The sequence below is a fragment of the Pelophylax lessonae genome (assembly GCF_965119305.1).
Source record: "Pelophylax lessonae genome assembly, chromosome: 2".
NCBI classification, from domain to species: Eukaryota; Metazoa; Chordata; class Amphibia; order Anura; family Ranidae; genus Pelophylax; species Pelophylax lessonae.
In genome coordinates, this window is record NC_138769.1 from 275,036,180 (window position 1) to 275,055,066 (window position 18,887).

Below are 18,887 nucleotides of genomic sequence, written 5' to 3' on the forward strand. Positions count from 1 at the left end.
ATAAGAAAACAGTAAATTTAGCACAATTTTTTCCATAATGTGAAAGATAATGTTACGCCGAGTAATTAGATACCCAACATGTCATGCTTCAAAATTGCGCATGCTCACAGAATGGCGCCAAACATTGGTACTTAAAAATCCCCATAGGCAACATTTTAAAAATTTATGCAGGTTACTAGCTTAGAGTTACAGAGGAGGTCTAGGGCTCAAATTATTGCTCTCGCTCTAACGATCGCGGCGATACCTCACATGTATGGTTTGAACACCGTTTACATATGTGGGCGGGACTTGCGTATGCGTTTACTTCTGCGCGCGAGCTAACGGGGACAGGGCGCTTTAATTTTTTTTTTCCTATTTATTTTATTTATTATTTTTTTATTTTTACACAGTTTAAAAAAAAAAAATGTTTTGATCATTTTTATTCCTATTACAAGGAATGTAAACATCCCTTGTAATAGAAATAGGCATGGCAGGTCCTCTTTATTGTGAGATCTGGGGTCAAAAAGACCTCACAACTACACTAAAAAAGAAAAAAAAAAATGTTGAAAGAGGAAAAAAAAAAAAAGCGGCCCTTTAAACCGGTTGCTAGGCAACGTCTTTTGACGTAGCTCCGGTCCTCCAAGACCATAGAGTTGAGTGAGGGCCATCTTGCCCTCACTCGACTTCCTGTCTCTGAGGATCCGGGACCGGATAGTTTTCTCCGCTGCCGGCGGGTCCGGTAAGCTGGGGAAACGTCTGGGACGCGGCAGGAGGGGGGGGCACCTCTTCCCCTGCACCGTAAGGGTAATTCTGCGGCGAATCTGCCACTGGGACCACCCTTATCTGAAAGCCGACCGTAAGTAGAGACTTATGCCCCGTACACACGTTCAGATAATCGGACGACTTATCGTTCGCATTTTGTTGCATGATACTAACATCGAATTCAACAATGCGTACAAAACGTATGATTTTTGTCGTACGATTCTGGAAAAGCTTCCTGGTTGCTTAGCTACGTATCAGATGGTGCAAAACAAAAACAATGGCAGCCAGGCTTTTTCCGTGCTATTTTAGTGTTTTTGAGCATGCTCGGTCTTTGTCGATTGATTTTTAGCGGACGCATACTGTACTGATGAAACGATTGTCGTTCGATAAGCTGTCGTACGACAAAAGTTTTCCTGTTTGTCCCTTCGGATTTTGTTGGACCAACTGTCGTGATCGGCTGTCGAAAGCTGTGTACTAACGATCAGATTATCGTGCGATCAGGTCGAAAGCAAGTTTTGTCGTACGATTATCGGAACGCGTGTACTGGGCATTAGGCTGGCATAGATGGATTGAAATTCAGCCAGTTCATAAGGGGAAAATTGCGTTCAATCATTGCATGCAACCAATTGGCTGCAACACTGATCAGTGTATCCTGACAGTGGAGGAATCTCGCTGTCAAAATACAATACTGCAGTGGGGAGGATTCTTCTATCTACCTTGAATGTGTTGATGGGGGAACCCGGTTGTCAGCAAGCTGACTGCTCAAGCAAAAAACAAAAACAATCCATGTATGGCCAGTTAGAGTTTTCAAAAGGGCATAAAAATGGGTAACAAATTACTTATTATCTTTAAATTAGACTGTAAGTGCTTTATAATCTATGGAGATTTTAACACACAATGATGCCTAGCTTAAAGGGTAACTCCACTTTTGTGGGAAAAAAAAATAACAAATAAAGAAAAAACAATATAGCATATACAATTGCAACACAAATCATATTGTAATTGAATGGTATTAAAAGTCACCTTTCCTTTTCAATCTGCCTCTGTTGTAATTTTCTAAAAATGCAATGCAATATGGCTACCTGAAGGTTTTCTGTACACAGAATGTGTACTGACCGCACCCCAGAAATATAATTTCCTGCTGCTTGGCTCACCAATTTTCCCAAAAGTCTGCCTAAGAACCAGCGGAGGCAACCTGGTGCTAATGGATAGGGAAAAATACATAATGAAATGCTTGCAACTACTGCAGAATATGGAAAACTACTGTATTTTGGGGAAGGGTCCAACCAAACAGTATGTGTCAGAGTTGAAGGCTATTTTAAAGGGGGGCCCTGGAAGATAAGTTGATATTTAAAGATGAATTAACATTTCTCCAAAATAAGAGCCCTACTATTTCTACCTTCCACAAACTCCAGAAGGTGCATAAAAAAACAAAGAGTCACCCCCAGGACAGACAAAAGTCTCTGAAAATGGAAACTTGACAGAGAATATTAGTGTTTATGTGGACATAATATTAAAGGGCAGCTTCACTTTTGCAGGGGAAAAAAAGCAAATAAAGAAAAAAACAATTTTGCAAATACAATTGTGACACAAGTCATATTGCAATTGAATGTTATTAAAAGTACCTTTCCTTTTCAATCTGCAGTCGATGTAATTTTCTGAAAATGGCTACCTAGAGGTTTTCTGTACACATTATGTCCCCCAGAAACATAATTTTCTGCTTGTGTGATTGGCTCACTGATTTTCCCAGAAGTCTATACTAAGATACAAGTCAGATTTCTGGCATCCCCTGCAACAAAAATGTAATTTTTGGTGAGATACTCCCAATAGGAACACGTCTAAAGGGATGCAGGCCCAGCAGCTTACCTCATTAGAGCTCTGCAGCTGCCACAGCTGATAGATAATTATGAAACCACTCCCATTTAACCCACTCAGCACAGAAGCACACAATAACAAAAGGTAGGAATCTGCAACGTTTGTTAAAGTCCTTGCAATGTACATAGATCATCCAGAGGGGAAAGTTTTTTTCTCAACAAAAGGGGAGTTCCACTTTAACCACTTGCCGACTGCCACATGACTATATACTGCGGCAGTCAGTCCCCTGCAGGCAAAGCGACGTATCCCTACGTCGCTCGCTCCCCCCGCTCTGGGGCGCGCCCCTGCACGCCCCCGGCACCGCTGATGATCTGATTGGGTTCAGAACCGATCAGTCATCAGGTCCAGGCCAATGATTTTTGGTCTGGACCTGTTGATCAGTCCTGCCCAATCAGATACTGATCTGTGCCTGTGTCATGTAAACACAGGCACAGAAAAGACCCGCTCTCCCCTCCCATGATCCTTTTTGGATTCATCGAGAGGAGAGAGCAGATCTAAACTGTGGAGTACTGCACCAGCACACCCAGACACACTTAGATAGGCACATTTCACCCCCGATCGCCCCCTAGTTAACCCCTACACCCCCTGTCATAACACACACACTGTATACTGTATATAGCAGTTTCCTATATACCTGTTTAAGTGTGACTTGTGACCAGGTTTAGCGCTTGCGGCCCTTCCTTTTACACTTCGGATACCCGCCACCCCCCCAATAAAGATTTAACCCCCTGATCCCCCTCTGATCACCCCTAATTAACCCCTTCCCCCCTGTCACATTGCACACTAATACACATGTAATATAGTGTTTTACTGTATTTTGTATTAGTGTGATTGTGACTTGAGTTAGCGCTAGCGAGTTCGTTTCTGTCCTAAGGAGGTTTAGGGTCCCCGCCACCCCCCCAATAAGGATTTAACCCCCTGATACCACCCTGGTCACCCCTACACCCCCTGTCACAACACACACTGTATACAGTATATAGCATTTTCCTATATACCCGTATAAGTGTGACTTGTGACCAGGTTTAGCACTTGCGGCCCTTCCTTTTACACTTAGGATACCCGCCACCCCCCCATAAAGATTTAACACCCTGAACCCCCCCTGATCACCCCCAGTTAATCCCTTCCCCCCTGTCACATTGCACACTAATACACAGGTAATATAGTGATTTACTGCATTTTGTATTAGTGTGATTGTGACTTGAGATAGCGCTAGCGAGTTAGTTTCTGTCCCAAGGAGGTTTACTGTCCCCGCCACCCCCCAATAAAGATTTAACCCCCTGATCACCCGCAGTTAACCCCTACACCCCCTGTTACAACACACACTGCATACAGTATATAGCAGTTTCCTATATACCTGTATCAGTGTGACTTGTGACCAGTTTTAGCGCTTGCGGCCATTCCTTTTAGGGTTAGGATACCCGCCACTCCCCCAATAAAGATTTAACCCCCTGATCTCCCCCTGATCATCCCAGTTAACCCCTTCCCCCCTGTCACATTGCAGACTATACACAGGTAATATAGGGGTATATTGTATTTTTGTATTAGTGTGATTGTGACTTGGGTTAGCGCTAGCAAATTATTTTCTGTCCCAAGGAGGTTTAGGGTCCCCGCCACCCCCCCCCCACAGTGACCAGCGTGCCCCCTTTCAATGCAGTGACCAGCGTACATGCCCCCTTCAATGCAGTGACCAGCGTACATGCCCCCTTCAATGCAGAGACCAGCGTACATGTCCCCTTCAATGCAGTGACCAGCGTACCTGCCCCCTTCAATGCAGAGATCAGCGTGCGTGCCCCCTTCAATGCAGTGACCAGCATACATCCCCCCAATGCAGAGACCAGCATACATGCCCCCTTCAATGCAGTGACCAGCATACATTCCCCCAATGCAGAGATCAGCGTGTGTGCCCCCTTCAATGCAGTGACCAGCATACATGCCCCCTTCAATGCAGAGATCAGCGTGCATGCCCCCTTCAATGCAGTGACCAGCATACATTCCCCCAATGCAGAGACCAACGTGCGTGCCCCCTTCAATGCAGTGACCAGCATACATTCCCCCAATGCAGAGATCAGCGTGCGTGCCCCCTTCAATGCAGTGGCCAGCATACATTCCCCCAATGCAGAGATCAGCGTGCGTGCCCCCTGCAATGCAGTGACCAGCATACATTCCACCAATGCAGAGATCAGCGTGCGTGCCCCCTTCAATGCAGTGACCAACATACATTCCCCCAATGCAGAGATCAGCGTGCGTGCCCCCTTCAATGCAGTGACCAGCATACATTCACCCAATGCAGAGATCAGCGTGCGTGCCCCCTTCAATGCAGTGACCAGCATACATTCCCCCAATGCAGAGTTCAGCGTGTGTGCCCCCTTCAATGCAGTGACCAGCATACATTCCCCCAATGCAGAGATCAGCGTGTGTGCCCCCTTCAATGCAGTGACCAGCATACATTCCCCCAATGCAGAGATCAGCGTGCATTCCCTCTTACTTACCTGGAACAGCAGCGGCGGCGAAGGCGGGCGGCTTCTCCTCAGTCCCCCGGGTTGGCTTCTCCTCAGTCCCGGGCCGGCGGCGCATCTCCTCCAGTCCTCCCACTCCCGCCTCCTCCTCGGCCAATGGCATGGGGTTTGCCTTGAGGCCAATCAGGAAGTGCGTATCGGATGCACTTCCTGATTGGCCAGGAGGAGGATCGGTGTGACAATAGCGAATTTTCACACAATTGGTGGGTTCAGGGCGCACTGCTCTGCACCCCGGCTCCACCCTTTGCATCACCCTATGAGAGCCTCTGGCTCTAATCAGGTGATTTAAAAAAAAAAAACCCTTTAAGCTCCATGCGTCCGGCGCCCCTGCATGCAGATTATGGGGCCGGACACATGGATGGGGGGGCAGTGCCCCTATGCCCTCTATACACCGGCCGCCACGGGTGTACATTTTTTTTTCTGATCACTATTATTAGTGAAACAGGTGATATTAGTTAGTGTTAGCGTCAGTCTAAGATAGCGCAGATCCCTGGCGCATAGTTAGAAATAACCCCTTGATTACCGCACACGCGCACACACACTTACATTACTAGTATAGTGTTCGAACAGATCAATATCTGATTTGATCAGAACTATACTAGCATCTAGGGATGATTGAACTTTTGAAAAGTTCTGTTCGACCAGAACACCCGAATTTCCCCAAAGTTCGGTTCGGATTCCAGAACCCCATTGAAATCAATGGGACCCGAACTTCGGTAATCAAAAAACACCATTTTGAAGCCCTAAAACCCAATAAATGTCCCTAAAAAGTGCCTAGGGTTCTGGGTCATGCCCCAGGGACTATTAATCACACCAAAAAAGTTCTTAAAAATTGTCATTTTTGATAGAGAACAATTATTGAAAAAAAAAAAAAAAAGAGATTTCTTTGGATTTAAGGTTTGGGGTCTAAAAGGTGTACCTGTGAAGTTTCAGCTCTGTAGCATGTCCAGAACCAGAATTATAGCATACCAAACCTTCAAAAATGACTTTTTTGCTTAACCGCGCCTTTCTTTTGCTCCTAATCAACTGCACAGCCAATGTGTATGATGGGGACATAGTGCAGTGCACTGGGAACAAGATTAGAGTTTTTTTGGAAAAAGGTGCTGTCTCTTTAAATGTGCATATAATTAACGGGTGTATTTTCACAATGGGGCTATTATTACCAAATTTTTTCAAGAAGTCAAAATGATGTATGTAGATGCACTTTATTTCATGTAAAATGGTGTTTGGTGCACTTTAACTTGAATTCTCACAAGAAACAGACATATATGCACGGATACATTGAGGGTTAGGGTTAGGGGTAGGGGCCACAATGTAGTGCAGAGTGAACAAGATTAGAGATGTTTTGGATGAATACTGTTGTCTCTTGACTTTGAATAGAAGTAAAGGATGCTTAAAAATTGGGGCTTTGGTGGTGCCGACGATGCCTTGACACCATAACCCTATGAAAGTGCTGGTCATGAAGGCAATAATTGCCTTTGTAAGGAAAAAAATTGCAATGATATGCATCTGTGTGACAGGTGCGCAAAAATTGTTGTTTGGGTGTTGGCGGAGCCATACCACTGTAAGCCCAAAGAGCTGGTGTTGAAGAAGGCGTAAAAATTATGAAGGTGTGCACCTGTGGAACAGGTGCGCAAACATGGTATTTTTGGTGTTGGCAGAGCCTCCCCACCGTAGCCCCAAAGAGCTGGTGTTGAAGGAGGCCAAAAAATTAGAAAGGTGTGCACCTGTGGAACAGGTGCGCAAACATGGTATTTTTTGTTTAGCGTAGCCTCCCCACCGTAACCCCAAAGAGCTGGTGTTGAAGGAGGCCCAAAAATTATAAAGGTGTACACCTGTGGAACAGGTGTGCAAACATGGTATTTTTTGTTTAGCGTAGCCTCCCCACCGTAACCCCAAAGAGCTGGTGTTGAAGGAGGCCCAAAAATTATAAAGGTGTGCACCTGTGGAACAGGTGCGCAAACATGGTATTTTTTGTTTAGCGTAGCCTCCCCACCGTAACCCCAAAGAGCTGGTGTTGAAGGAGGCCCAAAAATTATAAAGGTGTACACCTGTGGAACAGATGCGCAAACATGGTATTTTTTGTTTAGCGTAGCCTCCCCACCGTAACCCCAAAGAGCTGGTGTTGAAGGAGGCCCAAAAATTATAAAGGTGTACACCTGTGGAACAGGTGCGCAAACATGGTATTTTTTGTTTAGCGTAGCCTCCCCACCGTAACCCCAAAGAGCTGGTGTTGAAGGAGGCCCAAAAATTATAAAGGTGTGCACCTGTGGAACAGGTGCGCAAACATGGTATTTTTTGTTTAGCGTAGCCTCCCCACCGTAACCCCAAAGAGCTGGTGTTGAAGGAGTCCAAAAAATTATAAAGGTGTGCACCTGTGGAACAGGTGCGCAAACATGGTATTTTTTTTTTTTAGCGTAGCCTCCCCACCGTAACCCTAAAGAGCTGGTGTTGAAGGAGGCCAAAAAATTATAAAGGTGTGCACCTGTGGAACAGGTGTACAAACATGGTATTTTTTGTTTAGCGTAGCCTCCCCACCGTAACCCCAAAGAGCTGGTGTTGAAGGAGGCCCAAAAATTATAAAGGTGTACACCTGTGGAACAGATGCGCAAACATGGTATTTTTTGTTTAGCGTAGCCTCCCCACCGTAACCCCAAAGAGCTGGTGTTGAAGGAGGCCCAAAAATTATAAAGGTGTGCACCTGTGGAACAGGTGCGCAAACATGGTATTTTTTGTTTAGCGTAGCCTCCCCACCGTAACCCCAAAGAGCTGGTGTTGAAGGAGTCCAAAGAATTATAAAGGTGTGCACTTGTGGAACAGGTGCGCAAACATGGTATTTTTTTTTTTAGCGTAGCCTCCCCACCGTAACCCCAAAGAGCTGGTGTTGAAGGAGGCCAAAAAATTATAAAGGTGTGCACCTGTGGAATAGGTGCACAAACATGGTATTTTTTGTTTAGCGTAGCCTCCCCACCGTAACCCCAAAGAGCTGGTGTTGAAGGAGGCCAAAAAATTATAAAGGTGTGCACCTGTGGAACAGGTGCGCAAACATGGTATTTTTTTTTGGCGTAGCCTCCCCACCGTAACCCCAAAGAGCTGGTGTTGAAGGAGGCCAAAAAATTATAAAGGTGTGCACCTGTGGAACAGGTGCACAAACATGCTATTTTTGTTATAACCAAAATGAGGTTCTGTGAACCTAAACAGAATGAGAGGAGGGTTTGAGGGTGGCACCATGGTCCAGGCTTAAACTGAGGCTCAGCAGCCACATCGCAAAGATAGCCTAGTCTACAAGGTCTGCATCAGGTGCATCAAAGCTTGATATCCACGACTGATTCATTTTAATGTCAAAAGGTCGACTGAGTCGGTGGAGAGTCTCGTTCGATGGTCTGTGACGAATCCTCCTGCTGCGCTGAATGCCCGTTCCGATAGGACACTGGAAGCAGGGCAGGCCAACAACTCCATGGCATACTGGGCCAGTTCTGGCCAGTGGTCTAATCTTAAGACCCAGTATGCCAGTGGATCGGCTTCGTCACATGAAAAGCCCTCTGTGTCACTTTGTGCCCTGACGTAATCGTCCACCATGTGATGCAGACGCTGTCGATGCGATGTGGCAGCTGAGAGGCCTGGGCGGTGAGGACTAAAAAAAGACCAAGAGGCATCCATCAACCGCACGCCTTCTCCAACGCTCCTCTCGTGACCAGCAGTAGAGTCCACGGTAGGTTGTCCCCGCCCCTGCACCCTACGGGAATCGGGGAACGTGTTCACCAGAATCCTCTTGAGACTGTCCTCAGGGGATTTGATCCTGTGGACTCTCTGGTGGATGGGAAAAGCTCTGAGACTTTTGACTTGTACCGGTGGTCAAGTAGGGTGGCTAACCAATAGTGGTCAGTCTGTTTAATGGCCTTGATTCTGGGGTCCTTTCGCAGGCTCTGAAGCATGATGTTTGCCATGCGTCGCAAATTAGCAAAGGCCTCAGAAGCTGACTCCTCGGGGTCACTCAAAACAATTATCTTGAACGGGCTCCTCCTCCTCCCAGCCACGCACTACTCCAAAGTGTCCCCAGGGAGTCAAACTAGGCCTTGCAGATTGCCGCATGTCTTCCTCCTCCTCCTCAAAGCCTGCAAAAGTTCCCGTAGAATCGTCCTCCTCCTCCTCCTCTTCCACCCCTGGATCCTGCTCGGGCCTCTGGGAGCTAGGCATAATGGGGTCAGGATTCTCAGGATAAAGGGGGCCTTGAGAGGCAAGGAAGTCCTCCTCTTCCTCCTGCTGCTCTGCCTCCAGTGCCCTGTCCATAATGCCACGCAGAGTGTGCTCCAACAAAAACAGTACCGGTAGGGTGTCACTGATGCATGCGCTGTCCCGGCTTACCATCCTTGTGGCCTCCTCAAATGGCGAGAGGACAGCGCATGCATCCTTAATCAAAAACCACTGCCGTGGTGAAAAGAAGCCCAGGCGCGCAGAGCCAGTGCTGGTGCCGTATTAGCAGAGATATTCATTGAGGGCCCTCTGCTGCATGTACAGGCGCTGCAGCATAGCCAAGGTGGAGTTCCAGCGGGTGGGCATGTCACAGACGAGGCGGTGTACCGGCAGGTGAAACTCGCGCTGCACTTCGGCCAAACGTGCAGTGGCACTGTACGACCACCTGAAGTGACTGCACACCCTTCTTGCCATCCTTAGCACATCCTGCATTCCCGGGTACGAGTTCAAAAACCGCTGTACCACGAGATTCAGGACATGCGCCAGGCATGGCACATGGGTCAACTTTCCCTGACGAAGGACGGCCAGGAGGTTTGACACATTATCGGTAACCACCATCCCTGGCTGCAGCTGGCGTGGTGTCAACCACCTCTGGGCCTGTGCCTGCAGAGCCCCAAGAATCTGAGGGGCAGTGTGCTGCCTGTCCCCTAGACACACAAGCTGCAGCACTGCGTGACACCTTTTGGCCTGAGACATAGAATAGCCCTTTGAACGCTTACATGGTACCTCATCGTATTCAAAGGACCATTCTGCAGAGGAGGGCATGGTGGAGGTAGAGGAGGAGGAGCAGGAGGGGGTAGAAGTGATCGATCTACCCGGATCAGCGACACCACCAGCTGTTTGCAGACGTGGGGGCAACACTGGCTGCAGCACCGAGCTCTGGCTACAATCCCTTCCGCTGGCAAGCAGTGTCACCCAATGAGCAGTGACAGAAATGTACCGTCCCTGCCCATGTTTGCTTGACCAAGTGTCAGCCGTCAGGTGTATCTTACGGCTGACTGACTTGGCCAGGGATGACACTACATTGCCTTCCACATGTTGGTATAGGGATGGCAGGCCTTACGGGCAAAGTAATGCCGACTTGGCACCTGCCACTGTGGAACTGCACATTTTGCAAAGTCACGGAAGGGAGCAGACTCTACCAGGTTAAATGGTAACAGTTGCAGAGCCAGTAGTTTTGCCAAACTACTGTTTAGACGCTGGGCATGTGGGTGGCGGGGAGTATACATTTTTTTTCGTTCCAGCATGTGTGGAATCGAAATTTGGCGTCTAGATGTTACAGCTGGTGGTGTGCTGGAGGTAGATGCGACACTGCCTGCTATATCATCATCCCTGTCAGTGGAGGCTGCCAACAGGTGACGAGTGACTATAGCAGGGCCAGGAACAGACTGATGTGCAGGTGGAGCACGAGGAGGAGCGCGAGGAGGACTAGGAGGCCGACTGACCGATCTTTGGCCCTTTTGTGGGTTCTTCAAATGCTCCGGCCAATGGGCCAAGTGGCGGGTTGTCAAATGCCTGTTTAGGCAGCTTGTACCCAGGTGGTTGACATTTTTGCCACGTTTTATACCCTTCTGTCAAATCTTGCAGATCGCAACTGTTCGGTCTGCATGGGATGTCTCAAAAAAGGCCCAGCAAGAAGAGGCGTGTATAGTGGCCCGGGAGACAACAGGTGCGGCCTTAGATGGAGCGGGCCGTCTGCTCTCCCCTCTTGCTTGCTCTGCCTCCTCCTCAACCTCAGACCCAACATCAGACTCCATCAAGGACTGAGCATCAGGCGTGGCCCGGGAGACAACAGGTGCGGCCTTAGATGGAGCGGGCCGTCTGCTCTCCCCTCTTGCTTGCTCTGCCTCCTCCTCAACCTCAGACCCAACATCTGACTCCATAAAGGACTGAGCATCAGGCTGGAGTAGATGGCCAACAGCTCAGCTGACTCCTCTGCCATTTTTGAAGTTGGGTCTAAGGGAGAACGTGAGGTGGACATGGACTCATGAGTATTTGTTCTGCCAACTGCAGAAGACTGACCACTTTTCTCTGCCTGGGTCACTGTAGTTGCAGATGATGCCGATGATGAGGGTTTGGTCATATAGTCCACCACCTCCTGTACGTACTGTGGACGTATAGCTTGGCCACTGCCGGAGAACAATCCAAATGGTGGCCTGGCTGAGGACTGACCACCACGTCCACCCCTGCCTCTAGACACCCTAGAAGCTGTGCCCCTTTCCGCAGCAGGGCCACGTATGCCTTTTCTTGGTCTACCTGGCATATTTGTCACTGAGGCGTTGGCAACTCTGTGCAGTGAAAAACGCACACTGCTATGCGACCCACAGTTGTCGCTGAATACAGCACAGCAGATGCGTGTCACTCACAGTAGCAAAGCCTTTTGCACAGTGGACCTAACGCTTTGAAGAACAGGTGTTAAGTTGTCACTGAGGCAATGTATTTTGCTGCCTAGCAAGCACGTATACCTGCTGTAGATATATCAGCACTGTGCAATGTGCTCACTACACAGAACCCTCACACTTTCACTTTCACTTTCCCTACAGAAACTCGATTATTACATCTAACTACTGTGGTACAAAGTTCCCTAACTACACTAGATATCCCTTTCCTCACACTAAATAAAAAGCTCCCTACAGCAGAAGACTGACACTGTCCCTTAAAATTTTTTTTTTTTTCCTAATTCAAAAAAAAACAGCACAATCGCTGTATTTCTAACTACACTGACTGGCTGTAAGCTGAATGCAATTCTTCTATATGGAGCTTTAGAACCACTCGTCTATGCAGAAAATGTAGTGTAGCAAAGCAGGAGTAAGAGAAATGCTTCCACTCTCTTCAACAGGCTATGTATCACTGTGCTAGAGTTTAGGCGGGGCTATCTTATATACTGTGGGGCGTATTCACTCCTGATTGGCCTCTGGTCCCCGTAGTCACTCCAATCACGTTCCTAGGAGACTCCTGCCCCATCATTGGCTTTTGCTGATGTTTCTGGGCCAATCACGGGCTTTTAAAGCCCAGTTCTTGTCCCAGTGCATTTTGGGCGGTTCTGGTGGCCGAATTCTGAACTTTTACCGCAAAAAGTTCGGAATTCGGCCGAATTTCGAACACCCAATGTTCGGGTCGAACCGATGGTCGACCCGAACCGTACGATCATCCCTACTAGCATCCCCATAGTTTAGGGTTCCCAAAACGTGGTGTTTGCGGGATCAGCACTGATTCCTGCCAGCACCTGCGTTTAACCCCTCTGCCCAGGCCTGTCAGGCCTGATCCCTGCTAGCATTAGCAGTTTTTTTTGGTAGCGGTTGAAAAAGTCCTTGACAACCAGGTGCTTTTTTTACCTGCGAGTCACACTACTGTATCGGTAAATTTAGTTAATAAAATTACCAAACGGTGGTACAGTAGTGCAGAGGCTTACAGTATACTGACCATGTCAGACAGATAGCTCCAACGACGGATGGGTCCCTGTTAGAACCAGGCGTACCCGACCCCATTCTGGAGTTGCTGAGGTGCAGAGATCGCAGCGTGCTCGTATGGAGCAGAGTGTCGGTACTAGTGCCGCTCATCCTTTTGGTGGCCTGGCAAGCGCCAGCGGCCTAGTACACCCTGAACCTAGTACAACCAGCACTGCAGTAACACTTGGTGACGTGGCGAGTCCCATAAGTGCAGTTGAAGCTGGTGCGGTGGCTAGCACAAGTAGTGGCCCGCAGCCACCTCGTATTCGAAGACAGGCCCGTAGAGCCCATAGTGCCCTCCCTGATGTGATGGCATATCCCAATTGGCAACCCACTGATACTACAGCGCCAGTACTTCCCCCATTCACTGCCCAACCTGGAATCCACGTGGAAACAGCCAATTTTACGCCCCTGGATTTTTATGAGCTGTTCTTCATGGAAGAGCTTTTCAGATCCATTGTGGATCAATCAAATATATATACGCACATCAATTAATCGCCGCCAACCAAAATTCGCCCCTTGCCAAACCATCCGGCTGGAAACCTTTACACATGCGTGCCACTATTTAGTCATCTTCTTGAATTACAAATTGGCGCATGTGGCATCGTGCGACCTAATCACCGGGGCTTCCCCCAATGGCTTGTAAATTCCCGTCTTAGTCGGGGGGAGAGAGCCTGCTTGAAAACGGAAAAATTGCTTGCAGTGAAGTGGAGGGATACACGGAATGTTTTTGTTCTGTCCTCCCTTCACGCAGACACGACGATCCAAATTCCTACGGCAACTGGCGTTATGGAGAAACTCCTCTGTGTCCACGACTACAACCTTAATATGGGAGGGGTGGACCTTAACGACCAGCTTTTGGCGCCGTATTTAGTTGCCCATAAAGCCAGACGCTGGTACAAAAAAAGCGTCTGTTTATTTATTCCAATTGGCTATGCTGAACACCTTTGTCCTATATAGGGCGTCAGGACCAACCGGATCCTTCCTAGAATTCCAGGAAACGATCATCAATGCCTACCTGTACCCAGGAAGTGTTCCTGCCCAACTTCCCCTTCTAGATGCAGTGAGCCAGCTGCATGAGAGACATTTTTCACATGTCCTCCCGAGTACCCCTACCCAAAGATGCCCCCAAAGAAGATTTCCTGTCTGTAGTAGGCACGAATTTAGGCGTGACACCCGTTATTATTGTCCCACCTGTCCTGACCAACCTGGTCTCTGCATCGGGGAATGTTTTGAGCGCTACCTACACTAGTAGAGTATTAGTGTAGGGTACAGCACGACATAGTGTAGGGCACACAAACACAGGGTCTCGAAAGACATTCAATGGCTATCGACATTTTGAGAGACCCTAAGCTGGAAAATTGCAGTTCACAAAAAAAAAAGTGTTAAAAAAATACAACAAAAAATATAAAATAAAAAACCAAAAACAGTTGTCATGTCAGTTATTTTTATGTTCTTCTACTCTTCCTACTGTACTTTTACTGTACTTTGTTTTTTTCATTATTTTCTTAACCTGTTTCCCTTGCAGGTACTCGTAGGCTGCCACACTAATTTTATATATTCTGACACAAACAGCATTTGCGCTCAGCATATATGGATACCTCTGATGGCAGCTCTGTGGTAGGTTGATTTCACCACTACAGTTAAAATACCTTTAGGTATACGTGGAATATTGTCATGTATACCCACCATTAAATAAGTGGGTTTGGATGTTGGGCGGTTAATGGTGTGTATACTACACAATTTTCCTATGGGGATTTCTGTTAGGTTCTCTTTTTTTCGTTCAGCCCACAGGCTGCATGAAAAAAAAAAAACCTACACTATATGCCAAACAAGGACCAGCAATGTACTGGTACGTTGCTGGACTTTGAGTGGTTATACCAGGAAGATGCCTGCAGATTTAGGCATCATCTTGGTATGGTTTTTTATAGCCAGCGATCGGCTTACATGTAAAAGCAATCCTAGCGGATAATTGGCCGCTAGACTGCTTTTACATGCAGTGGGAGGGGACTCCCCCTCCCGCCGCCTTCTGTGGTTTTTCTCGGGCTCTCCTGTCCCACCGGTTAATCCAAGAGTACAGCCGGTGGTTCAATTAACTAACCATAGAGCTGATTGGAGACAAGAATGGCTCCAATCATCTCTATGGCCCAAGATACAGGAAGCAACGAGCATTTCATGACTTCTGTTTTGCCAGAAATAAACAGTGCCATTGGGAAATTGGGAAAGCATTTTATCACACCAATTTTGGTGTGGTCAGATGCGTTAAGGTCAGAGGAGAGATCTAGAGTCTAAAAGACCCCATTTTTTAAAAAAAAAGAGTACTTGTCACTACAGATTGCTATCATAGGGGATATTTAACCACTTAAGCCCCGGAAGATTTTACCCCCTTCCTGACCAGGGCCTATTTTGCGATTCGGCACTGCGTGACTTTAACGGACAATTGCGCGGTCGTGCGACACTGTACCTAAACTAATTTGGTGTTCTTTTTTTTCCCAGAAACAGAGCTTTCTTTTGGTGGTATTTGATCTGTGCGATTTTTTGATCATGCACTATAAACAAAAAAAGAGCGTCAATTTTGCAAAAATAACAATATTTTTCACATTTTTTTATATGAAATTCCCCAAAAAATGTAAAAATCAAAATTTTTTAACATTTTAGGCCATTTTTTTTTTACCATATGTTTGGTTAAAAAAAAATCGCAAAAAGCGTATTTTGATTGGTTTGCCCAAAAGTTAATGCGTTTACTAACAAAGGGAAAGATTTTTGTCATTTTAGTTGTTTTTTTTTTAACGCATAATGGCGGCAATCTGCGATTTTTTTGTGGGACTGCGACATTGGGGCGGACAGATCGGACCCTTGACTGACATTTTTGACACTTTTGGGGTTACCAGTGACATTACTACAGTAATCAGTGCTATACATATGCACTGTTACTGTAAAAATTACACTGGCAGTGAAGGAGTTAACTGTATTGGAGAGGGAGGGGTTAAGTGTGTCCTAGGGGCGTGTTTCTAACTGTGATTGGCTGTGGCTTGATGTGTAAGAACAGTGATCAACGGTCCTACATAGTAGAACCGTTTGATCACCATTCTTACACAGGGAGAACTGACAGGCGGCTTTGTTTACACTAGCCGCCTGCCTTTCTCCCAGTGTCACGGACGATCGTGAGTGCCCGGCGGACATCGGGTCCGCTGGGCACACGCGCGTGGGGGGTCCGTGACCGAGCGGGAGCGCGCCTCCGGCGGCGCGCGCTCACTCCCAAAACCCTTACAGGCTAGCGACGTAGATCTACGTCGCTCTGCCTGTGAGGGGCTGACTGCCGACGTAAATAGTCGTGCGGCAGTCGGCAAGTGGTTAAATTCACTGTGAAAACAATAAAAAATGATTAAAAAAAAAAAAAGGAAAAGGAAAGATGTCAAAATAACATAAAAAATCAAAATAAAAAAATAAAAAAAAACAAGCCCCCCTGTCCCCCGTGCTTGCGCACAAAGGCGCACGCAAGCGTTAGTCTAATGTCATATGTAAACCGCAATTGCAGCATGCATGTGAGGTATCACCGCGAATGCCAGGTCGAGTGCAGTAATTCTTGCAGTAGACCTCCTCTGTAAGTCTAAAGTGGTAACCTGTAAAGACTTTTAAAGGCTTTTAAAAATGTACTTAGTTTGTTGCCGCTGCACAGGAGTGCGCAATTTTTATCTATGTATCTATTTACTCGGCATAAGAAAATCTTTTAAGTTTTAGCAAACAATTTGGAATTGTATAGTTTATTTGTGCATTAAATTAAAAAAAAAAATGTTTTCTCAGAAATTGCGTTTGGAAATTCTGTGCGTGACAAAAAAATTTGCAACATCCACAATTTTGTTCTGTAGGGCCTCTGCTTTAAATAAATATATAATGTTTGGGGGTTCAAAGTAATTTTCTAGTAAAAAAAACATATTTTTTCATGTAAACAAAAAGTCACAGAAAAGGCTTGGTTTTCAAGTGGTTAGAAGAGTGGGTGATGTGTGGCTAAGATTGAGCATAAAATGCCAGGATAGTTCAAACACCCCCCAAATGAAACCTTTTGGAAAAGTAGACACACAAAGCTATTTGCTGAGAGGCATATTGAGTCCATGGAGTATTTTATATTTTGCCCTAAGTTTCGGGAAGGTGACAATTTTTTTTTTTTACACAAAGTTGGCACTAAATGATATATTGCTCATGCATGCCATGGGTATATGTGAAATGACACCCCAAAATACATTCTGCTGCTTCTCCTAAGTACAGGGATACCACGTGTTAACCCCTTCACTGCCAGTGTATTTTTACAGTAACAGTGCATATGTATAGCACTGATTACTGTAGAAATGTCACTGGTAACCCCAAAAGTGTCAAAAATGTCAGTCAAGGGTCCGATCTGTCCGCCGCAGTGTCGCAGTACCGCAAAAAAATCGCAGATCACCGCCATTACGCGTAAAAAAAAACAACAAAAATGACAAAAATCTTTCCCTTTGTTAGTAAACGCGATAACTTTTGCGCAAACCAATCAAAATACGCTTTTTGCGATTTTTTTTACCAAACATAGGTAGCATAAAACAAATTGGCCGAAAATATTAAAAAATTTTGATTTTTACTTTTTTTTTGGGAGAAAAAAATGTGAAAAATATTGCTATTTTTGCAAAATTTACGCTCTTTTTTTGTTTATAGCGCATGATCAAAAAATCGCACAGGTGATCAAATACCGACAAAAGAAAGCTCTGTTTGTGGGGAAAAAATTCGTTTAGATAAAGCGTCGCACAACCGCGCAATTGTCCATTAAAGTCACGCAGTGCCGAATCGCAAAATACCCCCCTGGTCAGGAAGGTGGTAAAATCTTCCGGGGCTTAAGTGGTTAAAAGACAAAGTTGAAAATTTAATTTTTTCTCAAAATGTTCGCTCTTTTTTTTAGTAATATCGCAAAAAATGAAAAGTGCAGAGGTAATCAAATACACTAAAAGAAAGCTCTGTTTGTGAGAAAAAAAGGACATAAATTTTGTTTGGGTACAGCATTGCATGACCGCGCAATTGTCAGTTAAAATCACGCAGTGCCAAGTTAAAAAAAGGGGTCTGGTCTTTGAGCAGCCACATCCTCGGGGGCTTAAGTGGTAATGTAATTGGGTGAGAAATTTAAGCGGTGCAAGAAAACAAATCATGCTGAGTTTGAGTTTATTGGCTTCAAATCAGTGAAAGAAAAACATGTATTCAATTTTTGCAGTAAGTCATTTCCTGTATCAGTCACTCTAATTTGGATCTCATGATTGCCTTGGTAATATAGCATATAAATGTTTTGTCATCTGTGGTGTGTAAAAAATAAGTTCTTTAAGCTGTAAGTGAAATATTATTTTGTATAAATGTAGATAATCCGTCATCAATGCATAGCACTGAGGGGTAAATACACTAAAAAACAAGCCACAGCTAGTTAAAAAAAAAAAATCTTACAGAGCAAAGCTTGAAATATTAGGAAAGGAAAATAAAAATATCACTCACCGAATTATCCCATGGACCAAAGACAAAATGAGAAGAAGTACAAGTATGTGCTTCATTGTTGGCACATGCAGAAACTGTTCAGTGTGTCAGGCCAACAGGAAAATCCAATTTATATCTTTTCTAAAACCAAACCCAGATAGTATTGTTTGCTGTGAAAAGTAAATAGGTGACATATTCTCACATTTCTTACACAATTAACAAGGTTAAAAGCTTGTGAGGGTTTTGTCCACACCTATCCTCATGAGGTTACTGTGCAGAAACCAGTGGATAGGCAGGTGACTAGCCTAGCATTACAATAAAATAACTGTAAAATAAAAGCGCTAACTTTGAATAAATAAATGTTTTTCAGTATAATGTAAAATTTATACATGTAGCAAACCCAAAGTTAAAACTTTTTTAATTCTTTGAAAACACTCCTACCAGATTCTGGTGACCCCCTAATTCTCTTCGACGTATTTTCAATATATCTTCTAACTAACATACAGCATTATTTTTCAGCAAAATTAAATATGTTTTATCAACTACCCATTTTGAACTAAGGTAAACT

General features: G+C 45.6%; 1 protein-coding gene across 1 annotated transcript in view; it reads right to left on the minus strand.

Moving 5' to 3' along the window:
• Positions 1-18,409, minus strand: part of CTSE (cathepsin E) — a 277,214-nt gene extending 258,805 nt beyond the window's left edge. The window contains exon 1 of the mRNA XM_082245811.1: positions 18,341-18,409. Coding sequence (XP_082101937.1) covers positions 18,341-18,396 — 56 coding nt within the window. The 5' untranslated portion in view covers positions 18,397-18,409. The remainder of the gene's footprint in view (positions 1-18,340) is intronic.
• Between the last annotated feature and the right edge of the window lie 478 nt (positions 18,410-18,887).